At 31.3% G+C, this 12,794-nt stretch overlaps 1 protein-coding gene across 1 annotated transcript; it reads left to right on the forward strand.

The window, feature by feature from the left end:
• The first annotated feature begins 302 nt into the window (after positions 1-302).
• Positions 303-4,768, forward strand: LOC134700595 (uncharacterized). Its single transcript, XM_063561971.1, has 5 exons — positions 303-559; positions 1,141-1,221; positions 1,701-1,823; positions 2,804-2,917; positions 3,876-4,768. Exons 1-5 carry the CDS (start codon positions 308-310, stop codon positions 4,635-4,637), a joined length of 1,332 nt encoding a protein of 443 aa, XP_063418041.1. The 5' UTR covers positions 303-307; the 3' UTR covers positions 4,638-4,768.
• The last annotated feature ends 8,026 nt before the right edge of the window (positions 4,769-12,794 follow it).

A 12,794-nucleotide genomic window follows, 5' to 3' on the forward strand; every position in this document is an offset into this window, starting at 1 on the left:
ATAGACGAATATGATAAATAGGCATGAAAAGAACGAAGTAGCGTTAAACTGGTTTCCATAGCTCTTCTTAATATAGTAACAAACATATTTGTGAACCCATTAAAGTGATAGATCGACATAATAAAAGCTGGTACAAAGCAGATATACAATATAATCAGAGGTTTGTTTGTTCACACACGATAGTATCGCCTTCACTTGATTTGGTGTTGCGCGACAACATTTTATTTTCAGGTTTACTACGATTCACAATTTTATTGTAAAATTGGCAGTATATTAAAATACCTTGTTGTATTGGTAGAGTTTAATCATGGCCTCCAGCAATAATGTAGAGATAATAAAAGAAACAGAGAGATGCTTGAGTATCGTTGATCAATTATCGAAGTGTGACTTTATAGCCATGGATGCTGAGGGTATTAACTTAGGAAAAGATGGTCCTCTGACTCTGTTACAGATCGGAACTGTTGACGACAAAGTTTATCTTTTTGATATTGCTTCAAATAGAGATTTGTTTAGGAATGGGAAGCTGAAAGACATATTACAATCTGAGAATCTAGTAAAGGTAAAATAATATTAGAAGCGTATTTCTAGTTTACTTTCTTTCTAATGAAAGTATGTTTGGATAATTGTTCAGTACACCTGATAACTATTATTAATAATGATAATGATTCGTGTAATTCACTTGTAAAGCAATATGGATCTAAATCAGTCATTCACATTTCAAAATTATCTTCCTCTAAAAAGTCTGAAGAATTAATTATTCAGTCATGTTTTAAATGAGATATATTCTGTAATTATATCGTCAACAGGGTATTTAGTGAAAGGACATCTTTACAACGAACTGCAAATTCATAGACTAGTGTTAGTGTCATTTATTCTTTCATTGAAGCTCCCTTATAAAATAAGCATCTAATGAATTAATAAACATATCGTTATAAGAGCAAAATAGTATGTGTATGTCTTTTTGCCGTTGTTTCTTTGTTTACCATGGCGTTGGTCAGTTTATCATCGACTACCGAGTTTGAATGTCCCTATATAAACTTCTGCCTCTCTTTTATATCTTGATAGAGCATAATCTATACTTGAATGAGTTTTTTAAACGAACCATTCGCACATTTAATGCGTCAAACCGTCTGATTTTAGGTTATACACTCTTGTTCAGGCGACAGTGCTGCATTATACCACCAGTTTGGGGTGAGGCTGAATAATGTATTCGACACACAGGCATGTATAACAAAAAAGATTTGCAGAATAGATTTGTTGTAACGCTTTAAAGTGAACCCTATTTACAGCAAAGAAAAGTGCAATAAAGATATCTTTAGTCATAAATAAAAGAACATATTCGGAGGCGGCAACAATTGATACCTACCTTAAAGACATTAGTTGAGATGACTTGTGTTCAAATGCCTGACCTCCAGTTTCTAGACAAGACCTACGAGGCGGTAAAATAAATGTCAATAACCTTTAACTACATACGACCATTTCGATATTTAATACCAGCATCACATGTATTTCATTTCCTAACATCAATACAGTACGTTTATCGACAATGCTGTTAACATACGGTATTTTTCAACGGTTTTGGCGTAGCAACTTTTAAATTAATAAGTGTATAAAAATGCTCCACTAAACACAAGACAGAAATCAAATCGTTCTGTGTAAACTCAATTTAATAATTGATTGACCGATATTTGATATTTCAGGTGGCTCATCTGGTCATTTTGGAAAACAAAGGGCGGAGATTACCTCCTTCTATGAAATTAAGCGATGTGTGTCAAATGTACAGTGATAACGCGCAACCACTAGAGCAGAAAGACAAAGTTAAGGTTTGTTAACTTAATAAAGAAGGACACAATATTAAAATGAAGACAAAACATATGAAAGTTTACAAAACTAAGAAGAATTTTACTTCAGAAGATTTTAAACTTCTAATAAATTTCAATATATTAAATGGTATACACATTAACTGTTTGTTCATCAATTATGTCTCCCATATATTTTGTTTGATATCATGAGTTTCAATTCAAAAGTTGATGAATCAGGTTAAGGTCAAAGAACGTATCTTTCTCTTTTCTTAATAAACTTATTGGATCTTACACGATCTCATGTAAATAAAGAGATGTTGTTTGATTGCCAATGAAGCAACTACCGAAGTTCATATATTAAGGTTCTAAGCAATCATTGGACCGCTGAGCTACATGCTCCCGACTATGGACAGACACATAGAGAATGTGGTTGGGATAATTTCATGTGTGAGTGCCAAATACTCCCCTAACTTGGGACAATAATGTAACAGCACAACAAAAGAACAAACTATAGAATCACTTGAAAAGGGAATAACTCATCAGATTTGTCGTTAGTTTTTGCTTATAGTTATTTTTTTGTTATGAGCGTCTACAAGCATTTTTGCTTTTTGTATTGCCATATTAGGTGTTTTTTACCGATTGAAATATCAACTATAATTGTTGACTTCTATACCGTTCAAGTTCGTTTTCACTAGCAATGAAATCAGGTTTAACCAAAATTTGGAACATAACTAAATGCCTGATATATAGCTAATAATGAATATGGCAGTTCTTTTCCATTTGTTTGGTGTGGTGAAGTCTAAAACTTTGATTTTGCCATTGGTATAGGGATTTTCCGTTTTGAAATTCCCTTGAGTTCGATGTATTTGTTATTTTATTTTTTCAAAGTGATAAAATTGGTAAGAAAGATGTCATTATATTAAATATATGTCAATTTCAGTTTACATAATTTAGATAATAAATGAAATAAGGTTTTCAAAGACGGTTTTAAATACCTTTAGATTAAATGGACGAAAGAAGATGGAGAGTTATGGGCTAGGAGACCATTAACAGCTGAGATGATCGAATACGCTAGTAATGACGTCACAGCTTTAATACCAACAGTTTATCATAACTAGAAAAGGTAAAACATTGTTTTTGTGTATTTTTATTATAATATTTCTTTTTTCAATGGTCATAACAAAAAAAACAAAAGAGGGACAAAAGATACCAAAGGGACAGTCAAACTCGACAACGCCATGGCTAAAAATGAAAAAGACAAACAGAAAAACAATAGTACACATGACAAAACATAGAAAACTAAAGAATAAACAACACGAACCCCTCCAAAAACTAGGGGTGATTTCAGGTGCTCCGAATGCTTACGTTAAAATTGGATAACTGATTGTAAAATTACGATTTCATTAAATGCAATAAATTGTAGATCATGTTGCAATTATATTGACCACTCTCAAAAAATATGTAAATCAAAGACTGGTTTTGCGAATCAACAATTTCAAATGTATACAAGAATTCTGCGTTTCATACAAAATGTGCTCCGGGCAATAAAATGTCGACAAGAAACATTCGCTTCTTTTATTACATGTTTACTACTTGAAAAGTGAGATAAGTATTTAAACGTTTTCACTGATAACACGTCCTGCCATGGGTTTTACTGGGAAATAAAATCGAGTTTTATAATGCCACTCGATAAATGTCTGTCAAATAAAAGAACGGATTCTTATGAAATATACATAAAGGAGCATGAGTTAGTGAGTGGTTGTTATTTGTTGGTGAGGTTCATAAGTATTTCTCATTTCCCTTTTTTTATATTGATAAGGCAGTTGGTTTTCCGGTATAAATGGTTTTACACTAGTCATATTTTGGGTTACTTTTACAAATTATGACTTGGATGGAGAGTTGGCTCATTGACACTCATACCGAATCTTGTTATATCTATGTATTTGGTGCCTCCGATGTGCATTTTGTTTGAAATTTAAAATAAACAGTTATATTATTTCATACGTGAAAATATTGATAACAAAAAGCGACCTAAAAAGAGGAGACACATCTTTGTATTTCACTGCACTATAGTTATGTTCTTACAGAATCCTGGAAGAGAGAAACTTAATTCCTGAATTTAAGACGAGAGTTGAAGATGAAATAAACTACTTCATTGATGAAGCGACGTCACAAAGAAAGAAAACAAGAGTTGATGAAATAGTGGAATCAATCTTAAAAGATATGGAAACAAAATATGTGAAAGATACAAGATTCCAAGACATAACAGACGAAGATGAAATAAATGCGATGCACCATCTAAGATATGATTTAGAAGTTATGTCCCCTTTTATCACAAAATTGAAGACAGAAGAAATCAAAGCTCGACTGAAGGAACTAAGCGATCAATTGTCTACAGAAGGCAATAACTTTATTCCAAAAGCAAAATCATATGGATTCCTCAGGGCTTATCAGTATATTTCAGAAAGAGAAATACAGACAGAAGCAAAACGTCTCCAACAAGCATTGGATACAATATTTTTAGCTGACATGAAAAACAAATACAGTTCAACTACAAAGATCGGTGTAATTTCACCCTACGAGAAAGATGCATTGCGAAGTATTCGACCAAGAGGCCAACGTGACTCCAATATCAACCCCGTACTCTTATCCCTTTATTGGCAAAAGATAGAAAAAGACATTGATTTTGAAATTGAACAATTACAAATCACTGGAAGAAATTATAATATGCCTCAAGGAAAATACAAATGGCTACAATATAATTGCACAGATAATGTACCAGGCGGAATAAAAAGGAAAGCTAAACGACACCTTGATAATTACGACAAAATGTAAATATAGGGGAGCTACACAGCTTAAAATTAATGCTGAATCACATCTTATGCTTATCTAAATGATAAGCAATATTCATCATTATGTAATTATATTTGTGTTGATATAATAAACGTATGTAGCAGATACCGGTGCAAAAAGAGCCATGGCCAATATGCCGGCGATTTGTTTCATTCGATTAGATAGGTAAATCATGCTTTAAATAGCCCGATAGATGTTAATTATAGTACATGATAATACGTCACGTCATCTATTTTCATACCTTGAACAGGTATTCCTACATAAACAAGGCCAAGACTATTGATTTTTTAGTATTGATTTTATTTTATTATTAACATCCTTTATGCAAGGTGCCATACCACGTAACATGCCAAGGAGCCAAATAACACGGAACAAATTCAAATCTTGATTGTCTCATTCTAAATATATGTATATCTGTACTTTTCCTGGTCTTGTTAGGTTTTATCGTCTATAAGATAAGATAGTACATGTTTATATTTTAACCCGAGAACATCTTTAATACCGTCAGTAAGTCATAGATCGCCCTGTGTTACTGACACATGTTATATTGCCTTTTCTGTCATTTTAACAAATCGGACCTTCGTTGTGATACAGATGCAACAGCTTCTTGTTGTTTTACCTACAATCACGATTTGTAGTGTAATTGATTGTTCTGTTGTGTTGTTTTATTTTCTGATGACTAAAGTACCGGTGTAGGGACGGTGGTAAACATTTCAGAACTAGTATCTAAACAGTTTGTGAATTGGCGACAAAGTTGTTGTTGACTGCATTTGTTACATATGATACCATGTTCAAAAAAGGTTTCGAAAAATAGTTTGTGTTTTTTGAAACTTGTATACAATGGCCTTATTTTAAGCTATGTGTATATAACCTCCGCAACATGTAGTTTTCATTGCTATAGAATTAACTCTCGTGTTATTGGTTATCAGTTTGACGGCAGTTGGTCCTTGGATATATGTAATAAATGTAACCACATTAATTAAGAATTGAATGCTTCTTTTTGTAAATTTATTGGGGTGTAAAAGCGTTGACCGAAGTACATTTTGTATGAAGCGCGGAAGCGCTTTTTACTAAAAATGTGCGCACGGTCAACGCTTTTACAATCCTATAAAGTTACAAAAAGAAGCATTCAATACTTATAATTAAATTGTTAAGCTATGATCATAAAAACACGAATTTTACTATTTTTGTATCTCATTCACCTGTGAACTTTATTGTGGGGCCACGTGTTATCGTGAATGAAAAGTTTTATTGAGTGATGCAATTGCTTACGGAATAACAAGTGATGTGCAGTTAGCCAATCAGAATAAAGTATTTAATGAAACATACATCTAATGTAATTATTAGAAAGTAAGTCAAGAGTATGGATAGTCTAGGAATGCACACAATAAGCAATACATTTTTTTTCTTTGATACATGTAAAATGATAAACTAATAAACTATGAGTCAAAATGAGATAGAATGACTCTATGAACTAAGCAAACATCCGAAAAAATATGATAGAAACATTAAATATAACAATACAAAAAATGCAAATATTCTGAGCGAGATTCGAACCCTTTCTTCAAAACCATCATTTCTTAGTAGTTCTGTGCTCTACTAATGGAGCTACGGCGATGCTTATACATATATGATCTCTTATTAAGAATCTATATCGGTACAATTTATCGATGTTACAATTTTTTCTTTAAAAATTTGTTTTTTATGTAATAAGGACACTCTAAACCAATTACATTTTTGAGTGAACAAGTTGTATGAATAACAACAGTCATAAAAAGTATAACTTTTTTTTGGTTTGAAATGTCCTTCTTAGGGGATTCCATGTTTTTCTCACCTAAAAACACCTGAAAATCCGCATATTGGACTTTCATCATTTTTTAGGGTCAAATTAACTTTTGATCACACATGTCATAATATATGTAAATCGAGATATTGATCAAAAAGCATTTTTATTTTTTGTTTTTATAGTAAATTTTATTCTTTCGGCACTCTTTGAAATTGGCCCTTCTGTGAAAAAAATCATCGATAAATTGGCCATACCTCTTTAAAATCGAATATTAGTCATATCGTATCGTACTTTTAAGAAAATATATAAAAAAAGTTAGACAACCTTATAATTATATATTCAAACAAAGTTAAAGAATTTCCTACAATAACTGAAAGACCATTGTACGAACAAAAAATGGAATACAATATTTCCGTATTAATTGAAACAAATTTTTATCAGTTTCATATTGTTTAATTTCGTGCAAGTTAAAATTAATATATTGCCATGTTGTACTCTAGATAGATATCCTCTAGTTGTTTGTGTTGTTTAATTGCTGTCTTGTCGGAATATCCATTTAAGGTAATCATTTGTTTGTTTATTTTGTACCGTAATCAGTTTCAGACTAATAACTGTGATATATTGTATAAAGCTCCATGTTAATATCAGTTGTTGATAGGTATATTTGAATCAATTAAAAAATATCAGAGCTTGTAAAAAAATTAACAAGCTTAATGACAAAGAAATATATTATAAATCTTTACATGACTATGACCCACATTTGGAATTATTGTACGTAGCATCTTATTAAATAGAAAAGGAATTTTGATTATGCATCTTTATATATGGATTTTCTTAATATCTTAAAGAGCAGACCGTTTATCACTAACTACTACTTTACTCATAAACTGCCATTTAGCGTTTACTGAAAAACATAATTTCCAAAGAGAAGTGAAGTCAGGAATCTGCATTTCAGTAGTTGAGGTTTGTTTATGTGGTTCACAAGTGTGCCTCGTTTCAATTGTTTTTTATATAAATTAAACCGTTGGTTTTCCCGTTGGAATATTTTGACAATAGTAATTTTTGAGGTCCTTTATAGCTTGCTGTTCGGTGTGATCCAAGGCTCGGTGTTAAAGACCGCATGTTGACCTATAATGGTTTACTTTTACCAATAATGTGACTTGAACGAAGAGTTGTCTCATTGGTACTCATGCCACATCTTATATATAAAAAACCCAGTCAATATGTGTTTATTATAACGCTGTTTTATTTTTCTGATAGTTTTTAAATATCTCTGGTTATAAATGACAGTTGATGAAACTTAAGAAAGATAAAAAAAAAAGTGTATCATATGGATGTTCTGACTATGTTGATCAAATTCAATAAGACAGGAACAAAGTCTATATAACTCTTCGCCAACAGTTTTTTTTCTAATTGATAGAAGGGTTATTATAAACGTATGTAAATACGTAACATGCCTTATACAAACCCTAATACAAATGCATAAAAATACGAATAAGAAGATGTGATATGAGTGTCATTGAGAATCCTCTCCATCCAAGTGACAACGTATACAAAGATAACAATTTAAGATCACGAGAAGGCCTTTAACACATAGCCTTGTTCATAACGAAAAGTAAATTAGAAGTGAGTAACACTTATCGACATCTGTAACAAACAACAATCACCGAACAACACGAACACATAAGTGACCATTTCTTGGCATATTAGATGGTACATAGTTCAAATAGTAAGACAAGATGTAACACAAAATAAGTAAACATTGAAAATCAGATAATCATTACTAATTGCTTCAACATCAAATTATACACACACAAGTACGATTTCAATGTGCTCGCAGTAACGGAAATCCAGTTCAGAGCCATAAACAGGGTTACACTAATGTCCTGACAATGTCCTGACAGAAATGAAAATGCTTAATACTTTTTCATTATTGGAAGGATTTACTTGAAATTTGGAATCAAGCAAGATGAGAACTCATATTTAATAAATATAATTGAAAAAAAAAATATATATATTTTTAAACGTTAGAAAACTTTACCTGACCAACTTGATTTTGCCGAAACTATTAATGTCCTGACCGATATGAAACGACTATAACAAGTTTTATCATTTACAGGATAAACTTCAAATTCGATACCAAGGAAGATTAATACATTTGATACAAAAATATAAGAAAAAATAAGAAAAAAAATATTTTCAAGAGTTAGAAAAACTTGACCTGACCAACTACGTACTCCCGTGACTAATGTCCTGACCGATGTAAAATACTAATAACTTTTTTTATTATTTGAAGGTTCGACTTCAAATTTGATGTCAAGGAAGATTATAACATTGAATACAGAGATATAAGAAAAAATATTAAAAAAAAACAACTAATTTTAAGTGTTAGAAAACTTGACCTGACCAACTACGTCTTTCCCATGACTAATGTCCTGACCAATGTAGAAAATGCCTAAAGCTTTCTTTAATGTATGGATTTCAAATTTAATGTCAAGGTAGATTTCAAATCTCGGTCTCTTTCTGAAATAAGTTCCATCAAAACTTTTGATTTTTCAACCCTGTATACCACCATTCCCCATGTATAATTGAAAAATCGCCTAAAAGAAATTATCCACAATGCCTTTCAACATAAAAATGGTAGCATACGCTATAAATTTATTACTTTGGGATTTCATAAAGCATATTTCGTTAATAGTGACAAACAAAAAGGTAAATCATGCTACACAGAAGAACAAATAGTCAGTATGCTGGAGTTTCTTATCGATAACATATTTGTTAAGTTTGGAGGTAGACTTTTCCAACAAGTTGTCGGCATTCCTATGGGAACAAACTGTGCGCCTCTTCTTGCCGACCTCTTCTTATTTTCATATGAATCGGAGTTCCTCCAGACACTTGTCAAAAACAAGAGGATCAAAGAAGCCAGATTATTTAATTTCACTTTCAGATATATTGATGATGTTCTTTCCTTAAACAATCCGAACTTTTCTGATTGGGTTCCATTAATATATCCCCCAGAACTCGAGATTAAAGAAACAACAGACACGGCTTCCTCCGCCTCATTTTTAGACTTATATCTCGAATTTGACTTACACAGTCATCTCAGTACCAGAATCTATGACAAACGAGACGATTTTAATTTCGAAATTATAAATTTTCCCCACCTTAGTAGCAATATACCAACTTCACCTGCATATGGGATATATATTTCCCAACTTATTCGATATTCAAGAGCTTGCAGCTCCTACTCAGACTTTGTAAAACGTCATCAGTGTCTGAGTAGAAAGTTGATGAACCAGGGGTATGTCAAAGAACGTCTCGTCCTTTTTCTAAAAAAGTTCATCGGAAGGTACCAAGACCTTGTTGATAAATATTCCGTATCAACTTCTCAAATAATACACGATGGTCTTGATGTATAGATTCTGCGTACTGATGTTGTGTATCATCTTAACAACATGTTTTATTGTTCTTTTATTTGTTTTTGTTCTATTATTAATATTACTTTTACTGTTGAATGGTTTTATGTGATATCCGTTTGACGTAGCTCGGTACTTATACATCTCGTCAATGTGTTTGTATTGGCTTTCATTTTTTGGTGATTTGTTTTGAATATGTGACTCTTTGTATATGTATTTTTTGTGCTTATAACGTGCATCTGTACTTTAAAAGATCCCGTCAGTATGATATTTGTCTATAATATGTCATTATGATATATTTCTATTATGAATTACTATATACGTTGAACCACAAACGTCAAAATCAATCAATGGCGTAGTGGAATTTACAATTTTTGGATTCTCATAAATTCTATGTATAACTTTTGAACTAGTTTGAATCTCGGTCTATTTCTGTAATTTATTCTTACATACTTTTGATTTTTTAACTCTGTATGCGTACATTGCCTATGAAAAATTTTTAAAATTGTTTGTATGCACATTGAACAACAAATGTATGTGACGTATATAATTTTTCTAACGTCAGACACTCAAATCAATCCATGTGTTCTTAGACAGTAGATGTTATTGTGTCCTGTTAAATTGTTCCTTTTAAAAGTTTTGGATTCTCATATATTCTATGTATAATTTTTGGACTAGTTTGAATCTCGGTCTATTTCTTTAATTTATTCTTACATACTTTTGATTTTTTAACCCTGTATGCGTACATTGCCTATGTCAATTTTAAAATTGTTTGTATGCACATTGAACGACAAATTTATGTGACGTATATAATTTTTCTGACGTCAGACACTCAAATAAATCCATGTGTTCGTAGATAGGTTTTTGTGTCCTGTTAAATTGTTCCTTTTAAAAGTTTTGGATTCTCATAAATTCTATGTATAACTTTTTGACTAGTTTGATTTCTGTAATTTATTCTTACATACTTTTGATTTTTTAACCCTGTCTGCGCTCATTGCCTATGTAAATTTTAAAATTGTTTATAATCCTGGTACTTTTGATAACTATTGTATGCACATTGAACGACAAATTTATGTGACGTATATAATTTTTCTGACGTCAGACACTCAAATCAATCCATGTGTTCGTAGATAGTAGATGTTGTTGTGTCCTGTTAAATTGTTATACGATGATGACTGATGTACCCATATTTTGACTATTTTATTAATTGTGACTGTTTATTTAACGCATCATGTAAATGTAACGAAATTTGATGAGACTGTTATTAAAGTGAGAGGGTTAGCGCTATAGAACCAGGTTTAATCCACCATTTTCTACATTTGAAAATGCCTGTACCAAGTCAGGAATATGACAGTTCTTGTCCATTCGTTTTTGATGCGTTTTGTTTTTTGATTTTGCCATGTTATTATGGACTTTCCAAATTGATTTTCCTCTGAGTTCAGTATTTTTGTGATTTTACTTTTTATAATGCTTAATATATTGATGCAAGAAAAAGATTTAATCTTCCTTGGTATCGAATTTGAAGTCAATAATAAAACATTTTTTAGCCGTTTCATATCGGTCTGGACATTAGTAGTTTCAAATTAAAGTTGGTCAGGTCAAGTTTTCTAACTCTTAAAAATATTTTTTTAATTTTATTTATTAAATATAAGTTCTAATCTTGCTTGATTCCAAATTTCAAGAAAATCCTTCCAATAATAAAAAAGTATTAAGCATTTTCATTTCTGTCAGGACATTGTCAGGTCATTGTGAGGACATTGTCAGGACATTAGTGTAACCCCCATAAACATTTAATGATAAAAAAACATGCGTCAGAGACTAAAATCAATTAAAACTCATATCAGCGATTTAGCTTTTAACGCCATGGACAGTTAAAGAAGACAGCACTTGTCCAATGCCGAAGTAAAAGTATCGCCAGGTATAAGGATAGTAAGGATTTGACCTTATGATAACTATGTATCATATTATGTATAGATAATGCTATGCATCGAGTAAACTTGGTTTTTGTTTTAAATATTAAAAAAAAAACATTTTCAAAAGAAAATGAATGAAATTATGTTTTAATTGTTTGATGGCTTCATCGTTACTAGTGCAGATGTAAACACTATATAAAGATTTTATTGCAAAATCAATAAGACAACATTTACTAATAACTTAAAGTTAGTTTCAAGGTTCGATGATTTTAGTACAGTTAAATTAAAGATGTGAAATACTATTTTAAGTAAGTTTTTACATACGCTATAGAACCAGGTTTAATCCACCATTTTCTACATTTGAAAATGCCTGTCCCAAGTCAGGAATATGACAGTTCTTATCCATTCGTTTTTGATGCGTTTTGTTATTTGATTTTGCCATGTGATTATGGACTTTCCTAATTGATTTTCCGCTGAGTCCAATATTTTTGTGATTTTACTTTTTACTGGTAAAGCCGAATTAACTTATCAGTTTCGTATACCTGTAAGAGTTTAGTTAATGTTTGAAGCAACTTATGCTATCGGAATCCCAGACTTAATAATAAAAGTATAGAAATTGTATTAATTGCATATTCTATCCATATGTTAGCATCAATGTTTAATAAAATATCTGTTTTTCTATATAGAAAATATCGGAATGGCATGAAGTGCGAGGTGTTTTGTAAAGTGCGACTGCAATTTCAGAACTTGAAAAATTCAAACGTTACGAAGCATGGATCCTTAAGATCAGACTTTGTGTTATATTCTGTTAAAAAGAACTATCTTTGAAGATAACTGAATATTGAATTTTCGATTTATATCATTATTTGGTTGAGAGGTATCGAGGAAAAAGTGTTGTCAAAATGCACTGTTACAGTAGCAGATTTAAATTTAGAATCCATCAGAGTCACTAAATAAAGCACATAAACTAACAGAATTAAGCATTTTTGTAGTGTTAAATATTCCGTGTATGTTTAAGATAAAG

The sequence above is a fragment of the Mytilus trossulus genome, unplaced genomic scaffold (genome assembly GCF_036588685.1).
Source record: "Mytilus trossulus isolate FHL-02 unplaced genomic scaffold, PNRI_Mtr1.1.1.hap1 h1tg000164l___fragment_2___debris__unscaffolded, whole genome shotgun sequence".
NCBI classification, from domain to species: domain Eukaryota; kingdom Metazoa; phylum Mollusca; class Bivalvia; order Mytilida; family Mytilidae; genus Mytilus; species Mytilus trossulus.

What these genes read in the sequence shown, in the direction of transcription:
- LOC134700595 (XM_063561971.1), top strand. Translation starts at nt 308, where the DNA reads ATGGCCTCCAGCAATAATGTAGAGATAATAAAAGAAACAGAGAGATGC. An exon ending in ATAATGTATTCGACACACAG is followed by an intron (nt 1,222 to 1,700) that starts GCATGTATAACA and finishes TTGATATTTCAG; the next exon opens with GTGGCTCATCTGGTCATTTT. An exon ending in TACCAACAGTTTATCATAAC is followed by an intron (nt 2,918 to 3,875) that starts TAGAAAAGGTAA and finishes ACTGCACTATAG; the next exon opens with TTATGTTCTTACAGAATCCT.